Source organism: Protopterus annectens, chromosome 5.part1 (assembly GCF_019279795.1).
Source record: "Protopterus annectens isolate FY-2018-M chromosome 5.part1, PAN1.0, whole genome shotgun sequence".
Taxonomy (NCBI): domain Eukaryota; kingdom Metazoa; phylum Chordata; order Ceratodontiformes; family Protopteridae; genus Protopterus; species Protopterus annectens.
In genome coordinates, this window is record NC_056736.1 from 715,395,098 (window position 1) to 715,417,116 (window position 22,019).

Sequence of the window (22,019 nt, forward strand, 5' to 3'; positions counted from 1 at the left end):
GCTCAGTCCTGGGCCCCCTCTTGTTCGGCATCTACTTTTCAGAAGTGCAGGCAAACATAGGAGGATTGTGGCTGGCAAAGTTTGCAGATGACTGCAAACTGGCAGCCATAGTTGAAAATCCATCAGACACAGATATCCTTCAGAGAGGTCTCATAGAAACGGATAACTGGTGCCAGAGCCATGGCCTTAAGCTAAACGCCAAAAAATGTATAGTCATACCCTTTGGTAAAAACAAGGTAACCCCAAGTTACCACATAGGTGGCAATCCATTAAGCACAGAAGAGGTTATCAGGGACCTGGGGACCCAAGTTGACAGTAACCTTTCTTTTGACACTCACATTGCCAAAGTGGTTAGGAGGACCTTCTACATTGCCCACCTGATTATGAAGGGATTCACATCCAGATCAAGGGAGGTCATTGTTCCCCTGTACTCTTCAGTTATCAGACCAATGATTGAGTACAATGCCCCATTCGGAATGTATCTTACCCGACACCTGCAGCAATTGGAAAGACCCCAAAAGTTCCTCACCAAAAGGATAAAGGCTCAAAATATGCCATATGCTGCCCGACTGAAGAAACTCCAGCTCTATTCAGTCACATACCGTCCTGCTCAGAGGTGACCTGTGCCTGACATACAAGGCCATGTCCAACCCGGAATTAATGGACATGCTCCACCTCAAAAAATCCAAATCCACCAGAGCCACAAGAGCAAGAGACTTAAACCTCAACACGGATATAAATAGGACGTGCTGGAGGGACAGATTCATCTCCCAGAGACTCCCTATGCTGTGGAACAGAATCCCGGTCCATGTGAGACAGAGCACCTCGCTGGCTCTGTTCAAGAGGAATCTTGACCAGTGGATGGGAGATCGTAGGTTTACCCCGGGGATCATCTCTGTATCACTGCTGGACAGAGGCACGGCAAACTAATGGGTATAGTATTCTTCAACCTAAGGGGTGGTGAAAGCCACACAACTCTGGCTAGGCTTATAAATGCCCTAGGGCAGATAGCCTAGTATGAAACCTATAAGACGTAGGAATCCAAGACTCTGGAATTCAGGCCCGCTGAGGGCTACCTGCAGGCAGATAACCCAAATGTAATGACTACAACAGTGAAACACGAAGAACATCTTGGCATGCTTCTATTGAGGGTAGTAAGGGTACACATCTGAAAAAATTACTAGAGTTCTGTGAATTTCTTCTCTCCATAAGCTGACCTGTGTTGGGGAGGAATGTGGGGCTCATCCATGAAAGTCTGGGAAGTGGGCCTGGAAGGTCAGGCAGCCATCTTTAACAGATCTTCATAGATGAAGAACACTTCTGTAGTAGTGGTCTCCTGCTTTGAACATCCACTGTTAGGCAATTTTTTTACAGAATTGCATCATCTTCACTTATTACAGGCATTCAAAAGTGCGCAGTCTTTCATATTATTATCACGAGTTTAAATTCATACTTTTTATAGCTTTACATTTTTTTCTTGCTTGTCGCAGTGTAAAACAGCATTGGAGCTAGTCATGGTAAAATGTAGCTTTGTCATTTAATCTTTGGAATTTTAGGACTATACTATGTGTTAACATTTGTGGTGTCTTCTGTGTTTCGCAGTAGTAATTTAGTCTTTTGCCAGGCATGCTTATTTTACCTCGTTTCTTCCTTGAGTTGAAGCATTTGTAATGTTTTCCTGGTACTGTCACTCATAAGGTTGTGGGTTCTCTTTGCGTATTTGTTGCAGTAGTAATACTGTTGTGGAATAGGGAGTGGAGGCTGCAGTCCTGAGGATATCATCCTTTTGACAAGGTATTAAACCCAGGTCCTCTTAGTCGTCATTTGATGGGAGACCAAGTAGAAGTTGCGGATTCCATGCCATTTATCAAATGGTAAGTTGAAGATGTCACTGAAGTCCTGACCAGAGTATACCAAGGCAGTATGACTATCACCTGAAGCTTCTTCCAAAAACTGGCTGCAGGCCTAATTAGACTTGTATGACCAGCAAAACATAAGTGTAAAAACCTGAAAAACAAGTTAACCCAAGTGTAGAAGACCATTACTGGCATTCAGTTGTCTTATTTTATATAATGGAGTATGCATGGTGGGTGTGAGAGTCACTGTGACTATGTAATAAGTCTGTTTTTTTACATTGATTTTTGTCGCTGTGTGAATGCTTTTGTGTTGGTGTTGACTGTTATAATTTAGTTTTCTGTGCAAGAATGCTGTTTGCGTTATTCTTTACTTTTTTGTTTTTGTAAATTTTGTAGAACAAGGACAGGGTGACATTCCTACATTTTACACCTACGAGGAAGGATTCTCCCATTTAACCATTGAAGGCCAAGCTACCTTAGAGAGGCTTGAAGGCATGCTGGCACAATCTGCTAACCAATTCCAAATGGCTGGAGTGAGAACAGATAGTAGTGGGCGAGATAATGAAGGTAAGATAGTCTGTACATATGGTTTACACCCCCCCCCCCCCAAAGTTAGCAACCAGACTCTACTTGTTAATCTTCTCTGTTGCATTTTCAAGCTTTTTTTTGGTAATTTAAGTGAACCTTTGTTCTGTATTAACTTGTACTGTTGGAATTTTGCTTGGGAGTTTGTATGTGTGTTTATATTAAAAAAAAAAAAAAAACCCCAACATTTAAATGCTTACACTTTCTTTGTGAATAACACATCATAGAGTTGCTGAACAAAGCTGGCTGTGATATGATCCAGAGGGATGAAGGCCTGATATTGATCTTGGTGTTTAGAATTTGACAAATTATGTCCTTGAGGAATTGACCAGGAAGATGGGCAGAGTGGCATTTTTCCATCTCCTCTATTGGGGGATTTGATTTGGGCCAAAAACTAGCAGTTTTTTTTTCTTTTAACACCTTGTTGACCATCAGGGTGTTGTCTTTCACATGCCTCATACAGCATATTCTTTCCCCCAGGAAGAGAAAGCCCCACAGCCTCTTCATTCCTCCCAGGGGGCAAGAAGCTGGCAGTAGTGTGTGGACCCATTGCCTGTCCAAGACTAGTAGTTTCTTGTGCTTTCCCTAATTTTACCGTATGTGTCCCATATCACACCAAGGTTTGTTGTGCAGTAGACATGTCAGTGAATGTGTGTCACTGGCTTCTGTGGCTAACTTAACCACTCAAAACTAACTGCATGATATCCATTGTCCTTCAGGGATTCTGCTGCAGACATTTCCCAAGGAGGGTCTAGGCTGCAAATCCATGCCATTTCTCCCTTCCTGTCACACTAGCTCCATTTGATGCCTGAACTGCTATTCAAATTCTTGTCACTTCGGTCATAGTCAAGGTTTTATCCCCGTCTGCCATTGGAGCTAGCAAAGACTAGCATTTGTTGGTTAAGGCCAAGGATGCTAGTTCAGCGGCATGTGGATGCGTAATGTGTATTTGAAACTGGAGGGGATTTCATTAGTGTCACAGGCACTGGAGGAATCTAAAGAGGCGAAATGGGAAGGAGTGCAACCATTGTCTCCCTTCATGTTGGGAGAGAAGGTGGGGTTTCTGCATGCATTCTAGCAGTCCCCAGTGATGGAAGTAGTGCTGTAATTGCAGATAGATGAATTCAACATACAAGGAAGGGCTCGAGCTAACTTGATGTAAAATGCGGTGATGTGTATGATGTCAGGCAGCCCTGTCCATTTAGGATGTACCAGAAAAATTCCCCAGTGTAGTAATTATATATGATACTGCTGGATTGCTGCACTCTTGTTTCCCCTTCCCAACCTGCCAACTGTATCAGCTGTCCTATCCTTGGGGGTGGTTGTACCAACAATACTTAAGGTAGGGGTAACGCTGAGCACTGAGTGGTCAACTGGTTTATTATGCTAAGGGGAAGAAAAAAGTGGGACACTAGAGCATACCAAAAAAGCTCTCCACAGTTGTCAGGATGGCCCCATGCCAGAATACCTGTCACTAATGCTAAGATATCCTTGCAGTGCCCTAGTCTAAAGGGATGAGTTGGGCACATGTTTGGGAATGTTGAACTGAAGATCACCGAGGAGCTTTGGGATCTTGATGATGGCAGACAGTTGCAGCAAAAAAAGTTTTGAGTACTCATCTGGATTTTAATAAGGCTGTTAAGAAAGAAGAATGTTGTCTTTTTTTTTTTTTTTTTTGTTGCTGCTGTAAAGACCGATTAAATTAGGAAAAAGAATGCATGAGACTACTCCATCTTGATCACTGAGGATCTTCTAGTAAGGAAACAAAGAAGCCAAAGTACTGGAGATAGCATGTAGTGTTGAGGGATCCTTGCACACCTTTGGCTTACATGCAGCCTTGGAGTAAAGGTTGGATTATCCAGCCTGCTTCCACTTCTGCAACAAGAAAGCTTCTCCATGCCCTTCTATCTCTCTGGAAGTCTGTAAACAAACATTTCATCTTCCTGTCTCATACCACATCCTCCATAACTCTGTTACATATTTTCTGCTAGACTATTTTAGCCTTCAGTTCATACGTTCTTTCTTCTCAGTCTTTTACAGTTCAACCTCCAACTGTCTGTTTACGTCTTTCTCCTTCCATAACTACAGCCATAGTGTTTGAGAGAGGGCCCTCCCTCCTTAGCAGCTGTAGCCATTGTAGAGAGTGAAGCTCCTTCCTTTCTAGACCATTACAGTAGACACTAGCAGTTACAGTTGCCCCTGCTGTGTCCACTTTTTGCAACATGCTTGTCTGCAGTCGGCTGTGTCATGTTTACTAACATAATCTTACTTTCCCAAACCTTATTTTCCCCCATCTGCAGCCTTTGTCAACCCTCCTGTTTAAGAACATTACTGACATACTTTTCACTTGTTCATCACCTACCATCTCCTTTTAGTACCAGAGGCCTAAATATTCAAATAATTCTCCACAGTCACTCTAAAATGACTAACACCTAACCAAACTCCAAAATACCTTTATATCATATGTAACCACTAAAATTCATAACTTTCTTCATAAAATCAATGTATACATCTAAAATCAATGTATACATCTCTCGTATTTGAATATGCTACTTTAGTGTTGTTGATGCAGTCTCTTTTCTGAACTCTAACTTAGTGCAGCATGTCATAAAACTTGAAACTTGCTCCTCATCAGTCATCTGATGCGAGACACTGTGCCCAGTGGGATAGAGCCATAAAGCCCTGACTACAGCCCAAGTGACTGTAGTCGGATTAGTAGCTTGGATGCTTGTGTGGCGAGGAGAATACACGTGCTTATCCTGGCGGGAGGCGGGCTAGAGCAGAGTACACACAACCACAGTTTCTCAGAAATGGGGTGGCATTGGAGTGGGTTTTCTGGGGCAGGCTTGCAGCTCATCAAGCTATCTCCTGTTAGTAGCCTTTATTAATGAATGCATGTGAGCATGCATTCACGAGGGAAGGGCATTGAGACACCCAGCTGTGATGTAGGTAGCACAAGGGAGGGGGGGGGGGTAAGGGATTTGCAAAAAGCATTCATTGCTGGTGAGAGCACAGACTCCCTGGTGTCTGCCTGAATGACTCCCCTGCCAGATAGATTTTGCCTTTGCTGTTCTGAAGACTCCTCAGCACTAGGGAGCAAAAGGTAAGAGTCTGATAAGATCCTGCGTTCAAATTCGGCTGTCACTGTTTTTGTTTTTCCAAAGCACTGTTGAGAGTAAAGAGTAAAAAAAAAAAAAAACCTAAACAACATTGACCCCAAAACCTTAGGTGCTTTCACAAACAGTAGACCTGACAGCTAAAATAGTAGCCACAAGACTAAAATCAAGTAAATGTAATTTGTCCATTCCACTATATGCTAAATTAAATAGATGCATCCTTAAGGAGCATCAAAAGCCTGTCAGAAAGACGTGTTTATTGGAGCCATCGGGGAAGCAATGTTCTACAGGTAAAGGCGCCTGATACTTCTGGCCCAGGGGCAGTTACTACAAGCTTCCTTGCAAACTGGATTTACTTGCACAAGACCATGTGTGTGATGCATCTTGACCCCAAACTACTACAGCTGACTGGACGATAGAATTTTAATACCTTTTAGGTACGTTTTCCTTGATGTGCTGCAGGTATTGGTGGAGGAAAAAATCCTGATACTAGAAAAGCATATATGAGAAGATGGAAAATGTTTTTATTTGGCACCAACAAGACCCACAGCTGTTCAAGTGTTTCTGTGGATGTTCATCGTGTTTCACTGTTGCAGTCATTACACTTGGGTTATCCTGCTGGCAGGTGACCCGCAGTCGGTCCGAGTTCCAAAGTCTTGGTCCGGCGTCGGTTGCTGTCACCTCTTCCCTGACGTCAGTGCGCCAGGGGTATAAAAGTTGCAACCGATGCCATTTTCTTCAGTCTTTCTTCCCGCGCGGTGCCCGAAGCAAAAGCAGTTCAGAAGTGCCGGTCGGCAGACTCCTGAGATTTTCGAATTTGAGTTTCAGAACTGAAGTCTTCAGTAAAGCTAGGTACCCTGTTGGGGAAACTTTTTCTTGCTCCAGTCCGATGTCAGTAAAAGTTAATAATTATATTTCTTGTGGGAAACGAATACCTCATAAGGACTTTCACTCTTTATTGTATTCCTTGCCTAGGCTCTGACCACGACGTTACCAGTTGTCGGTTTTGTGCTAGATTCAATAAACACACTATTAAATGTCTGTTTGATTTTGCTTTACATTATTTTGGCTGAAGGTTTAATTACATAATGCCGTCGGAACAACCGACCGGAATTTATAAAAAAAACGCAAAGACAAAGAAAAGGACAATCATCCGATGTCCAAAACAGACTACGAAGCCTCTTCAAGGCCAGTCGCCGGTTCTTAATGAGGTGCTTTTGCAGCCCCTGACACCTGCTACCTCAGAGCCACAGGCTGTAACTGACAGCCATGTGGAGACACCGAGGCCTGTGGAAACTCAAGGTATTGGGCCTACGGAAACTATTCCCTCAGATGGGTCTGGAGCTGCTGAGCAGGCATCGGCTTCTGAGGGTGTTTTCAGACCTTCACAGCTTACAATTAAGCCCACTACAGCAGCCAAGGCAAAGTCAAAAACACCATTAAGGACAAGGAAACAAGTACAGCTTTCTCCCGAACAGTCATCCATGCCAAAGAAACAGATGCTTAAAATGGCCGAGGACCTAATTACTTTAATCAGGGGTTCCCATCCCCCTCCTGACAAAAGGCCTAGGCAAGGCACTGACTATGATTCCTCTGACCAGGTTTCCATTTCCTTTGATTCCTCTTCTGAACAGGGATATTCTCTCCCTCCCTATGAGAGGACTCTGATGCAGAAGAGTCTATACCTTCAGCCTCTCCGCCTGAGGATTATTCTTTTGGGGAAACCCTGCACACCATGAGGGAGCATTTCTTCTGGGAGAGCCAGGATTATTCAGAATCCAAGAAAAGGCTCAGAGACTTCCTTTTATTGCCTCAGCACAGGCCCCTGGCTAATCCCCCCTGTGCTTGATGATGTTGTTTTTTTCTGAATCCAGTCTGTCTCCTGATTCTTACCTCCTGCGCCAGTCAAGCCAGACAGGTACTACAGGGTAGCAAAACAACAGGAGTCAGCACAGGATCCAAAAGCAGCTTTATTTTCTGTCTCTCACTCTAGCGCCTCTGCCACAGTAAGCCTTCAAGGAGGTACTTACAGGGTCCCTGACTCTCATAAATTTCTTTACAAAAGCCCACTGCAGACACCGAAACAATTTCTCAGGGTCCTAAAGGGGTTAAGGCTTCCACTGCTAAAAATCCTGTCCCCTCCGATAGGGATTCCAGAGCTCTGGACAGATTGGGGAAAAAAATGTACACTTCTGCTACTTTAGCTGTAAGGGCTATAAATTGTCAATTTCACATGCTTAAATATAAACAGTACCTCATGTCATTGTTAAAACAGAAAATGTTTTCAAATTCAGAAAGTTCTGACAGGAAATGCAGGATTTATTGCATGCAATTGAACAAGTGGGAAAGCATACTCTGCAGTGTGGTTTTGATTCATTAGAGGCTTCTTGTAAAGCCGCAGTTACAGGCTCTATTATTCGAAGGCATGCTTGGTTAAAAGAACAAAGTTTACCTGACCTTATTAAAGTAAAATTATTGGATGCTCCACTACAGCATGATACTTTGTTTGGTGTTAAGGCAGAAGAAGTGTTGAAGAAAATGGAGGATAAAGCAAAATAAATGCAGACAGTGAATGGTTTCTTACAGGTTCAACCACCTAGATTTAGCAGAAACTGGCCTTCAAAAAATTGGTACTTTCCAGTGTCAGGCCACAAAGAGGCAGATACAGACGCCCAAGAGGCAGATCTCAACCCCAAGGCTCCTATAGGCCTAAACAATGGGGTGCTTCAGCCCCCAAAGGAGGGGGAAGACAAATCACAACCTTATAACAGTCCCAATGACTTCCCTCTACAAATGCCAAGCATTTACCTTTTGGCAGCACCCCTAGGGGGAAAGCTAGCACTTATCTCAAAAAATTGGCACATAATCACCCAGGACCAATGGGTGCTGAATATTGTTTCTCGGGGTTACAGGTTCCACTTCCACATGCTTCCAAAATCAAAAGGTATGCCAGACCTGTCACAAAACCAATGGGCAGAGGCCCAAAAACAGATTGCTGCTCTTATGGACATGGGAGCTATTCAAAGAGTTCCACAGCAAGAACAGGGACAAGGATTTTACTCAACTTTTCTTAGTACCCAGGAAAGGACAAAGCCTGGAGACCAGTACTGAACCTGTCAATCCTAAATATTTTCAAAATGTTAACATTACAGCAACTTCTGCACATGCTGGGCAAGAAGGCTTGGCTACTTACTTTGGACCTCAAGGAGGCATACCTGCATGTCCCAGTCAGACAATCTTGCAGAAGATACCTCAGATTCATAGCAGTCTCAATGCATTACCAATTCTCTGCACTGCCCTTTGGCTTATCTACTGCGCCCAGGGTCTTCACAAAAATGCCTGGGACCAGTAATTGCATTTTGCAGACAAAAAGGAATTCAAATATATCCCTACTTGGACTGCCTTGTTCAAGCAGAGAGCAAGGGCATTCTTCTAAAGCATCTGGCGTTTGTAAAAAGATTACTAATCTGCCTAGGGTACACAGTAAACGAAAAGAAATCAAAACTAGTGCCCTCTCAAGAGATAATATTCCTGGGTGCAAGCTTAAATACAACTGCTCAGATGGCTTATCTCACGCCAGACAGGCAACTGACTCGTTACTTTCAAATGATGGCAACAAAAACCCAGCTCCCTGCAAGAAAAATTCTGCAGGCCCTGAGCTTCATGGCATCCTGCATTCTACTAATTCCATATGCAAAACTGCATATGAGGAAACTACAGTGGTATCTAAAAAGTGTTTGGACTCAGCATTGTCACAGCCTGGAAACAATCATAACTTTAATTCCCTGCCTACAACAGGAGTTTCGATAGTGGTCCCAGGCCTGTCACCACAACAAGGGACAGCCTTTCACCTTACCCACAGCCAGGCAGACAAAAACTGATGCATCGAATTATGCCTGGGGGGCACATATGGCAGAAAAATGTATTCAGGGCACATGGCCCAAGGAACAAATGCATCTTCACATCAAGCAAAAAGAGATGCTAGCTGTACAGAATGCCCTGACAGCTTTCAAGGACCTACTACATCCAGGACACCTATTAATAAAGACGGACATTACCACAGTTATGTGGTACATAAACAAGCAAGGGGGCACACATTCCTACCCCCTATGCAGGCAAGCACAGCACTGACCTATCAAGTACATCTGCAGGCACAATTCCTGCCAGGAACAAAAAATACACTGGCAGACGAACTAAGCAGAAATCTCATGGATCCTCACGAATGGAAACTAAATCCACAGGTGTTCAGCATGATAACTAGGAAATGGGGAGGCCCAGACAGATCTTTTTGCCTCCCCTCACAATTACCAAGTACAGAAATTCAACACAAGAACTTATCACTCTCAAGCATGGAAAGTGGATGCCATCATTCAGCTGGAAAGGTCTGACAGTCTATGCCTTCCCTCAGATGCCTCTTTTTACCAAGGTGCTCCTAAAAGTCAGACAAGAAAGGCCAAAAATGATCCTGATTGCCCCAGACTGGCCACGCCAGCACTGGTACCCAATCCTAAAGAGCTTGTCTCAAGGCCCAAGCTTGGCTTCTACCTCAAACTCCTCACCTTCTGACCCAACAAAACAATCAGATTCTGCACAGTCAACTCAGAACCTTAAATCTGGCAGCATGGCAGATAATGTAGCCACTCAGACTGCACCTCTCTCTAAAGCTGTTGTGGATGTCATTTTAGAAGCCAGGAGGCCCAGCACTAGGAAATCTTATGCAGGAAAATGGAAGAGATTCTGTGCTTGGAACCAGGCACAAGGACTCGAACCACTTGTCCCTAATATACCTCAGATTTTACAATACGTAACTGAGATGCTGGACAAAGGCCCATCTTTCTCCTCAATTAAAATCCATGCCTCTGCTCATTACAATACGGAACCTCCTATTTTTTTCACATCCTCTGCTACGACAGTACCTCAGAGGGGCAAAAAATAGAAGACCCCCAAGGAGAGCACCAGTACCAACTTGGGATCTCAATTTTGTTTTAGAAAAACTCACACTGCCTCCTTTTGCACTAGCCAGCACAGCTGATGTAAAATTCTTATCATGGAAAACTGCTTTGCTCCTAGCAATAACTTCAGCAAGAAGAGTCTGAGTTGCAGGCATTAATGGCTGTGGAACCTTTCATCATTTTCCATCAGGACAGGGTTTCTCTTAGGACAAACCCAACATTCATGCCAAAAGTGGTGTCCAGTGTGGCCTTGAACCAAACCATTCATTTACCTACTTTCTACCCAAATCCCCAGACTAAAGGGGAGAGACTTCTGCACTCTTTGGATATACACAGACAGCTATGATTCTACTTGGACAAAACAAAAGCCTTCAGAAAAAACTGTGCAACTGTTTATAGCCTATGCTGCAGGATCACAAGGAAAACCTATTACAAAGCAGACAATTTCAAAATGGATAGGACACTGCATCCGCTTCTGTTATGCACAACATGGCAGATCAGTGCCTACGGGCATTAGGCCTCATTGTACCAGAGCAGCAGCCACTTCAGCAGCTTTTCTCAGAGGAGTACCAACCAAAGACATTTTAGAAGCTGCAACCTGGAGCTCAGTGCATACTTTCACCAAGCACTAGCACTTACCTCTCTACTCTAAATCCAGAGCAGGCTTTGCCACTGCAGTTCTGCAGGGCCTGGTAGCCTCTCCCAATCCAATTTAGACCCAGCCGCCCAACCTCAGCTTTGGGATTCTACCCAAGTGTTATGACTGCAACAGTGAAACACAATGAACATAGTACAGTTGTGTACCTACCATAAATGTAGATGTTGGAGTGTATTCACTGTTGCAGTCCAGGTTACCCACCTGCCATCCCCCTTTTCATTGCTGGGACTTTTCTGTACTTCTCAACTCTATACAACCTATGTGGTGTATTTGCTTGTAGATGAAGGAAATGTTTATAGTAATATATGCATGGTTTTTGGAATATTTTTATCTTTCCAGCCTTCCTATCTGGGGGCACCTGACATCTGGGGCAAGAAAACTGAAGAAAATGGCATCTGTTGCAACTTTTATACTCCTGGCGCACTGACGTCAGGGAAGAGGCGACAGCAACCGATGCTGGACCAAGCCTTTGGAACTTGGGCCAACTGCAGATTGCCTGCCAGCAGGATAACCCAAGTGCAATGACTGCAACAGTGAATACACTCTAACATCTACATTTATGGTCTGTATGTGTCCATTTAGTCACATCTTCCCATGCCCCTCCCCCCCAGTGCAACGTCACATGAACATTTTTTTTAAGCACTGTTGCAAATGAAACCTAAAAAACAGATGTTTTCTTTTTAGGATATTCATTTTTTTGTTGGAGAACTAACTCTTGCTCTATTTCAACATGTCATCAGGCTGACTTGAGGTCCTTAACATGCAAAACAATCTTTTACTAATTGCTGTGACCTCGGTAGAAAGTTTGTTTTAGTTGCAAGTTCTTGTGATAGGTCAACCTTATTTACCACAGAGATAAGCTGTTAGGCATATATATATGAAGGATTACTACTAAAAGTAGTAACCAGGTTTCTCTAAGCCAAGCTGTCCATCTCTGTCTTTCCAGAACCTAAATGAGGAAAAAAGGATGCTATATACCTTGGATGTCCACAGGCAGTCCTGGTACTATCTTGACAGAGCAAGATCTTTCAGAACTTAGTAGTGGTCCTTTTTTCTTATCCTCACAAGAAATTAACAACCTGCGTCAAAACAGACTGTTTCAAAATGGTTGCCTCGTGCTGTTACTTTTTGATCTGAAGATGTCATTTTCATTCATTCTCAGCTGATGGATCTTTGATCCTGCTCAGCCCTATTTACTTACACTTTCGAAACAACTCTCAAGCTCCTCCCTTTCCCCACAAAGCACCATAACCCTGTAGAGTACCTCTGATCTCATTTGCCGCTTCGCTTCAGATGTGGTTCCCACACACACGAGCTTATAGGGTGTTTTTCTTGCGATTTGTGAGTGTAAATTATTTATCACTTTTCTGTCTTAGTTTCTTTCTTTCTCACCCTTCTTCCATTTCAATGTTCACTGGTTGCTAACGTTGGATGTTCGTGTTACACTGCTGCAGTCATCACACTTGGGTTATCTTGCCGTCAGGTGGTCCCGCAGTCGGCCAGAGTTCCAAAGTCTTGGTCCGGCGTCGGTTGCTGTCACTTCTTCCCTGACGTCAGTGCGCTAGGGGTATATGAGGCATCCGACGCCATTTTCTTCAGTCTTTCTTGCTGCGCGGTGCCTGAAGCAGAAGCAGTTCGCAAGTGCCGGTCGGCCGACTCCGGAGATTTTCAAATCGAATTTCAGACCGAAGTCTTCAGTAAAGCCAAGTACCCCGTTGGGGAACCTTTTCTTGCCTCAGTCCGATGTCAGAAAAAGTTAACAATTGCATTTCTTTTGGGAAGCAAATACCTCATAAGGACTTTCATTCTTATTGTATTCCTTGCCTAGGCCCAGACCACAACATCACAGGTTGTCGATTTTGTGCTAGGTTTAACAAACAAACTATTAAACGTCTGTTTGATTTCGCCCAACATTATTTTGGTAGGAAATTTAATTATACCATGCCGTCGGAGCAACTGACGACCGGAATGCATAAAAAATGCAAAGATAAGGACAGGCAGCCGAGACCCAAACCAGACTCCGAGGCCTCTGCTAGGCCGGTCGCCGGTTCTCCGGTTTTCAGTGAGGCGCCTACGCAGCCCCTGACGACTGCTGATTTAGAACCCCAGGCGGCATCCGATTCCCAAGCGGAGATTGCTAGGCCTCCACAACCTTTACGCCCTTCCGACTCCATGGCTGAAGGAGATTCTGGTGCAGTTGAAACGCCTTCAGTTGCAGAAGGTGACTTCAGACCGACTACACTCACTATTAAATCCATTGCAAAGCTGAAAACTCCTTTAAAAGCAAAGAAGACTGTACAGCAGTCTCCAGTACAAGGCCCCATGCCTAAAAAACAGATGCTTAAGATGTCTGAAGATTTAATTACCCTTATCAGGGGTTCCCATCCCCCTCCTGATAAAAGGCCAAGACAGGAGGAGGACTACGCTTCCTCTGACCAGGTTTCAATTTCCTCAGATTCTTCTGAGGAACAGGATTATTCCTTTCCCCCTTGTGAAGACTCTGATGCTGAAGAGTCTATCCCTTCAGCATCTCCCCCAGAAGGCTACTCTTTTGGGGAAACTTTACATACCATGAGGGAACATTTCCAGTGGGAAGGCCAGGATTACTCTGATTCTAAGAAAATGCTCCGAGAGTTCCTTTTACTACCCCAGCACAGACCACTTTCTATTCCACCAGTGTTAGACATTGTGGATGATTATTCAGAATCTAGCCTTAACCCAGATTCACTACCTCCTGCACCAGCCAAACCAGACAGATACTACAGAGTCCCTGTCTTACACAAATTCCTATATAAAAGCCCTGTTGCTGACCCAGAAACCATTTCCCAAGGTCCCAAAGGGGTTAAGGCCTCTATTGCTAAAAATCCTGTACCCTCTGAAAGGGATTCTAGAGCACTAGACAGATGGGGAAAGAAAGTATATACCTCAGTTACTCCAGCTATGAGGACCTTAAATTGCCAGTTTCACATGCTGAAATATCAACAATATTTGATGTCTCAATTAAAACAAAAAATGATCACACATACAGAACAGCCTGATTACAAGGAAGTGCAAGATTTGTTGCATGCAGCTGAACAAGTGGGAAAACCTACTTTGCAATGTGGATTTGATTCAATGGAAGCTTCTTGTAGAGCAGCAGTGACAGGGTCTGTCATACGTAGGCATGCTTGGTTAAAAGAACAAACTTTACCTGATCATGTTAAAGCAAAGTTATTGGATGCACCTTTACAGCAGGATGTTTTATTTGGTGTAAAAGCAGAAGAGGTTTTAAAGAAAATGGAGGATAAGGCAAAATCTATGCAGACGGTCAGGGATTTTTTACAGGTTCAACCCCCTCGTTTCAGCAGAAATTGGCCAACCAAAAACTGGTCCTTTCCAGCTTCTGGCAGACCACAGAGAGGCAAATATACACCCAAGGGGCAGAGGTTAGTCACAAGGTTCTTACCAGCCTCGACAATGGGGTACCACAACCCAAAAAGGAGAAGACAGGTCTCAAACTATCAGAAGACAAACACAATGACTTACCCCTCAGACTACCAAGCAAATCCCTCTTGGCAGCTCCCTTGGGAGGAAAACTAGTACTTTTTGCAGACAACTGGCACATCACAAAAGACAAATGGGTCCTAAATATTGTATCTCAAGGATACAGATTCCACTTTCACACTTTACCAAGGATAAAAGGAATGCCAAACCTGCCACCAAATCAATGGGCAGAGGCTCAAAAGCAAATTTCAGCTCTCATGGACATGAGCCATTCAACAGGTTCCTACACAGGAGCAAGGACAAGGATTTTACTCGAGACTCTTTCTAGTTCCCTGAAAGGACAAAGCCTGGAGACCCATTCTGGACCTCTCACGTCTAAACATATATCTAGAAGTACCCAAATTCAAGATGCTAACACTACAGCAACTTCTTCCCATGCTGGGCAAGAAAGTTTGGCTAGTAACGTTGGACCTCAAGGAGGGATACCTGCATGTCCCTATCAGACAAAATTGCAGAAGATACCTCCGATTTATAGCAGGTTCAACCCATTACCAATTCTCTGTACTGCCCTTTGGCTTATCTACTGCACCCAGGGTCTTCACAAAATGCCTGGCACCTGTAATTGCATTCTGCGGACAGAGGAATTCAAATTTATCCATACCTGGACTGCCTTATTCAAGCAGAAAGCAAGGACATTCTTTTACGTCTGGCGTTTGTCAAAAACCTATTAGGCTGCCTATGGTACACAGTAAACGAAAAGAAGTCAAAACTAGTGCCCTCACAAGACAATAATATTCCTGGGTGCCAGCTTAAATACAACAGCCCAGATGGCTTATCTCACGCCAGACAAGCAAGGACAACTGACTCAATACTTCAAAATGATGGCAACAAAGACCCAACTCCCTGCAAGAAAAATTCTGCAGGCCTTGGGATTCATGGCATCTTGCATACTACTAATACCATTTGCAAAACTGCGTATGAGGAAATTACAATGGTATCTGAAAAGCGTATTGACTCAACACAGCCACAGCTTGGAAACAATAATTCCACTCATTCCCTGCCTTCAACAGGAGTTTCTATGGTGGGCTCAGGCATTTCACCTCAACAAGGGTCAGCCTTTTACCTTACCCACAGCCAGGCAAACTATAACAACAGATGCATCGGATTATCTATGGGGAGCGCACATGGCAGGACAGTGTATTCAGGGCAAATGGTCTGCAGATCAAAGGCATCTACATATCAATCAAAAAGAGATGCTAGCTGTACAAAATGCCCTAACAGCTTTCAAGGACCTCCTATATCCAGGACAACTCCTAATAAAGACGGACAACACCACAGTGATGTGGTACATAAGCAAGGGGGCACACATTCCTACCACCTATGCAGACAAGCAATGACCTTGTGGAACACAGCATTGACCTACCAAGTTCAGCTACAAGCACAATTCCTGCCGGGAAAGAAAGACACATTGGCAGACTATCTAAGCAGAAGCATCATAGATCCTCAAGAGTGGAAACTAGATCCACAAGTATTCGCAATGATCACTCAAAAATGGGGGAGCCCAGACATAGATCTGTTTGCTTCCCCCAAAACTACCAACTACGGAAATTCTACACAAGGACATACCACACACTAGCTTGGAAAGTGGACGCCCTCTCAGTTGAAAAACATTGACAGTGTATGCCTTTCCTCCACTGCCTCTTATGGCAAAGGTGCTGCTGAAAGCCAGATTAGAGAGGCCACAAATGATACTCATTGCTCCAGACTGGCCACGCCAACACTGGTATCAAATACTAACGAACATGGCTCAAGGCCCACCATGGATTTTACCTCCAGTTCCTCACCTGCTCACTCGGCAAAACAGATTCTACACAGCCAGCTCAAGACTTTAAATCTGGCTGCATGGCAAATTACCTAAACAACCAGTCAACACTTCTCTCTAAAGCTGTGATGGATGTCATTCTGGAGGCCAGGAGGCCCAGCACCAGGAAAGCCTATTCAGACAAATGGAAAAGATTCTGCGCCTGGAACCAGGCTAAAGGCCAAAATCCCCTTGTTCCAAATATTCCTCAGATTCTTCAATATTTAACTAAGCTGTTGCACAAAGGACTGTCCTTTTCATCTATTAAGATCCACTCCTCAGCTATTTCGGCTCAATACAACACGGATCCTCCTATATTTTCACATCCATTACTAAGACAGTTCCTCAGAGGAGCTAAGAACATAAGACCGCCCCAGAGAGCACCAACACCAACTTGGGATCTTAACTTTGTTTTGGAAAAACTTACACTACCGCCCTTTGAATCAGCTTTTACAGCTGATCTACAGTTTCTATCATGGAAAACTGCCCTGCTGCTAGCAGTAACTTCAGCACGAAGAGTCTGAGCTACAGGCCTTAATGGGAGTGGAGCCTTTCATCATTTTTCATCAAGACAGAGTCTCTTTACGAACTAACCCTTTCTTTTATGCCAAAGGTGGTGTCCAGTGTGGCCCTAAACCAAACCATTCATTTGCCCACTTTTTATCCAAACCCCCAGAACAAAGGGGAAAGGCTCCTACACTCTTTGGACATTCACAGGCAATTACGTTACTACTTGGATAAAACTAAGGCTTTCAGAAAATCTGACCAGCTCTTTGTATCCTATGCTGCAGGATCACAAGGAAAGGCTATCTCAAAACAGACCATTTCAAAATGGATAGGACATTGTATCTGTTTCTACTACACACACCATGGGAAACCTGTACCTGGTAACATCAGGCCCCATTCCACCAGGGCTACAGCAACATCAACAGCCTTCCTCAGAGGGGTACCAACCAAGGATATTTTGGAGGTTGCAACTTGGAGTTCAGTGCACACCTTCACCAAGCACCATCACTTACCTCTATACTCTAAAACCAGAGCTGGCTTTGCCACTTCAGTTCTGCAGGGCCTACTAGCCTCTCCAGACACTGTTTAGTTCCACCACCCATCCTTGGCTTTGGGATTCAACCCAAGTGTGATGACTGCAGCAGTGTAACACGATGAACATAGTACAGTTTTGTACCTACCATAAATGTAGAAGTTCGAGTGTTCACACTGCTGCAGTCCAGGTTACCCTCCCTCCGTCCCCTCTGACCTAGCTGAACTTTTCTATACCTTTTCTATCCTGTACAACCTTTGTGGTGTATTTGCTTGGAACTGAAGGTATTCCTTTTACATGTTTTATTAGCGATATGTATTGCCTACCTACTTAGGGGCACCTGACATCTGGGGCAAGAAAAACTGAAGAAAATGGCGTCGGATGCCTCTTGTATACCTCTGGTGCACTGACGTCAGGGAAGAAGCGACAGCAACCGACACTGTACCAAGACTTTGGAACTCTGGCCGACTGCAGGACCGCCTGATGGCAGGATAACCCAAGTGTGATGATTGCAGCAGTGTGAACACTCTAACATCTACATTTATGGTAGGTACAAAACTGTACTTTCTTTTCTTACCCTTTTTCTTGGATACTGGTTGATGCCATTGTTGGTACTTTCCTCTGTTCTGTACTTTCCTACCCTCTTATTGGGTGTTCCTTGCATACTATTATTGGCATGCCCTCTTCCAAGTTTCTAAGGTAAAATAAGTTTCCTTGTTTTTTTAATTATCATGGCTGAAAAAACCTGTATGCACTTCCTGTGGGTACAATACCAAATTCTGTTGCTCAAAAGGAGTTTGTGTACTTTTTGGGAGTGACCCACCTTGAAACGCCATGCTCCCTTTGTGCTGGTTTTAACACTAGGGCATTGAATGATTGCTACAGCAAGTTTATTTTGACATGATTACTTTTCTTTTTCTGCTAACGTCTGTTTTAGGGCTTCAAACAACACCAAGAAACAAGTCTTTCTCTGAGACTATGGAACAGTCTCCCAACCATGCTTCAAAACCATCTCCTGCCTTGGACCTGGCTGCGAAAGACTGCAAAAAGAATGGGATCAGGGATTCTACCCCCTCGGATCTGACTGAGAACAACTAAATCTCTGAGAACCCAATCCTATCATTTATCTCCAGAGCTAATTTCTTCATGGCGCTTTTCACCTTTTCTCAAAGAAACTCCAAGGAGAATGTTGCATCACTTGTCCACCTCATTCTCTGTCAGGTCCTCTCTGAAGCAGATGTGGGTAGGATGAAGTTTCTCTGGGCTCCGATTGAGCCTCCAACTTGCTTCATTCCCTTATTTCTCCTTCTCGTATCTGTTCAGTTTTGGAACCCCATGATCCAAGAATCCTGAGTCTGTCTCTCTGATCTGAAGACCGCCAAGTCTTCAAATCTGGCTGCGTTCCTGACTTGTTCGAATCAAATCCCCCTAGGGCAGGACAAGTCTCTTAGCTGATGCTTCAGCATTAAATCCGCAGGGGATCGATTTGACTCCAAGGTTATTGGAGCAGTCTTTTCCTCTCAGTGGTTTGACGCTGGACAGCACTGGACAGAGTCCTCCCTTGCAGCAGGAGCCTGGGCAGAATTGGGGCTTGGCAGCTCCTGGGGCTTAGGCTCCAGTGCAGCCAGCTTCAGCTTCTCCTGGCCCTTCTGCCTTTGAGGTGGTAGAGAGGGCTTTCTCTCTTCTAAGAGTCCAGTCTACTTCTTTGAATGCTGCCCTATTACCACCATCTGGTCCAAGTTCTGAGCCTCACCAGACTGTCCCGCAGGGACAGCCAGCCTAATCGAGCATCCAGGCAGATCCTCTTCAGACACTCCTCCTCCTCCCGACACCTGTCCAGATCATACCATTGACAGGGTACCCCAGAGGAGGTTGTGCAAAAGGAAGCACATTGATTCCAGTCAGGAATCTGTCACCAAAGGCACTGACCTCAGTGAAGGGGGTGGGGTCCCCAAGGTCTCCACCAGACTTTGGAGAAATTCTAGAGATCCTTAGCCAGAAGGGTGGATGGTCTTCCATCCTCCTCCTCAATAGGAGTCTGTGTTCCTGGAAGCCTTTGGGGTCTGGCCCATCTACGTCCTGTTACCCCCCCCCCCCCACACACAACCCCTACCCCCCCCTGCAGATGACCTTATAGATCTGGTGTCTCACTGGACATGGAAGGAACTGGATACTGTAGAGCCTGTTCCTTGTTGCCCTGACAAATTTTTGTCCTTCCTAAAGACTAACCTTACTGGAGGAAGGGAGGTCTTGTAGATGCCATGGTTGTGACAGTGGACACGCAAAGAACTGGCAGAACGGAGATGTTTTGTCTATAACCATAGCAGAGTCCAAGGAGTTGGATAGATTTGGAAAGCATGTTTATGCCTCAGTAACATTTGCTCTTCGATAGCTGAATTGATTGACACACTTCACTAGATTGCAGAGAAATTTTGATTTAAAGAATTTTATAAATCTCTTCCCTGGTTCATGTCTATGGTGGAGCTCAAATGGCTATCTTCACAACTGGCCACCCTTGATTCTGTGTCTAATGCATCCATGAGGTTAATCATTCACACAGCTGAAGGTACCTGACTGGTGGTGAATTCAGGCATAACTGTTCAGAGGTATGCCTGGATGCAGTTGTGATTTTGCAGAGCCCTTTTAGTCTTCCATTCATCAATGCATCTTCCTTGTTTGGCCCTACAGTTAAGCACCTGGTCTGCCATGGGAATGTTCTTCTATCCCACAGAGATCCTTTTCCAGGATTCAGTGCGAAGGTAGAAAGTTGTGGTTCTGAAAGTCGCATGTTCTTTTCAGGACTCACAAGGGGAAACTTCCCCCAGCGTCACGGAAGAAGTTCCAGTGGAAGAGGCCGCCCTAGTTTCAGAGGAGGCCCGCAAAGCCAAGGGTTTTTGAGATACCTTGTCTTATAAAGCCTTCCAGTTCTCTTGAAGGGTCTGCCCGACTGCTGCTCCCTGGAGGCAGTCAGGGGATGCTCGTCTCTGCACACAGATGCCTGGGCATCAATCATAAATGACATTTTGGTGCAAAAAATTATATCCATAGGCTATTTTGTTCCTTTTTTCAAATCCCACTAACCAAATGGAAAAGACTGCCTGATGTTCCACTCAGTCAGTGGGAGTTAGCCTTAGAAATTCAAAAGCTGCTAGACAAAAGTCATCCAAGAGGTCCCACCAGACCAGGGAGGATTCGGAGCTTACTCAAGGTTCTTTTTAGTGCCAAAATCAGGAGATCCAAGACCCATTCTGGATCTCAGCAGTCTGTCTGTAAAAGAATTCCAAGTACCGGATGGTCACAGTTCAGTCTATTTTGCAATTCCTATGAAAGGACACTTGGATGTGCTTTTTCGATCTTCAGGATGCGTACTATCGCATCAAAATGAACAGATATTCCTGAAGATATGTGCTTTTTGCTGGGGGCCAGTAACTATCCATTCAAAGGTTTGCCCTGTGGTCTCACTACAGCCCCCCAGCCTATTCAAGTGTATGGCAGAGGTAGCAGCTCACCTGAGACTACTCGGATTCAGAGTGTTTTCATATGTAAATGACTGGCTCCTCACAGCCCCAGCAAGGCATCTCCTCGAAAAGCCAGCGACTACCTGTTAAACTAAGTCCATCTTCAGTCATCGCAATCAACTATGTAGAGTCTCTTCTGCAACCTTTCCAAGTCTTGGAATTCATAGGGGGCCTGTCTGGATACCACCAGTCAACTAGCATTTCTTCCATCAGAGTACATTCTAAAACAACCTTCTTTTCCAGCAAGACTGGTCCTGCATGCTTTAGGCTCTATGGCTGCTGCTGTACCCTTGGTCTCAGTGGCTCAATTCTGCATGTTCAATGGACTCAGTATGTTCTGTGGTTGATTCTTCAGCATCCACTGTCCTCACGAGTAGAGCTCACTCTGGTTTGCAGAAATTACTTGCTTTAGTGGGTATGGGCCAATGAAGTTTGTTGGGGACTCCCTTTGTTTCCACTCCCGGTAGCTGCAGTGATCACGGGCACCTCCCAGTTGGGAGGGGGCATTTCTTGGGACGGACAATCCAAGACACATGGTCCTTAGAAGAGACCAGTTTGCATATCAGTGTTCTGGAGATGAGGGTAGTTCTCGTAGTGTTGCAGGCTTTTCAGGACTGACTTCCTCCAGGGACATCTGCTATCCCAACAGACAGCATGTCTGTGATTGATGCATCAGCAGAGAGGAACCAAATCCTATCCTCTTTGTCAAAAAGCAATGGGAGAGTGGCAGTGGGTTATCTCCTCCAACCGGTTTCTTCTGGCAGTGCACTTTCCAGGGAAATCCAGTGTGCTAGCAGACAAACTCATTGGGTCCATTCTGATGCCTCATGGGTAGCCTTTCAGTCATTTGTTGGTGGTGAGGATTTTCCATTGATGGGGTCAATCTTGCTGGGATCTGTTTGCCTCTCCCAACAGCAAGTGAACAGGATGTTCTTCTTGTTTCACTGTTGC

The 22,019-nt window shown here is 44.6% G+C and overlaps 1 protein-coding gene across 2 annotated transcripts in view; it reads left to right on the forward strand.

Moving 5' to 3' along the window:
• CLNS1A (chloride nucleotide-sensitive channel 1A) overlaps positions 1-22,019 on the forward strand; it is a 502,722-nt gene that overhangs the window by 309,206 nt on the left and 171,497 nt on the right. For both annotated transcript variants that reach the window (XM_044073345.1, XM_044073344.1), the window contains exon 5: positions 2,253-2,423. In XM_044073345.1, the coding sequence (XP_043929280.1) occupies positions 2,253-2,423 (171 nt within the window). The remainder of the gene's footprint in view (positions 1-2,252; positions 2,424-22,019) is intronic.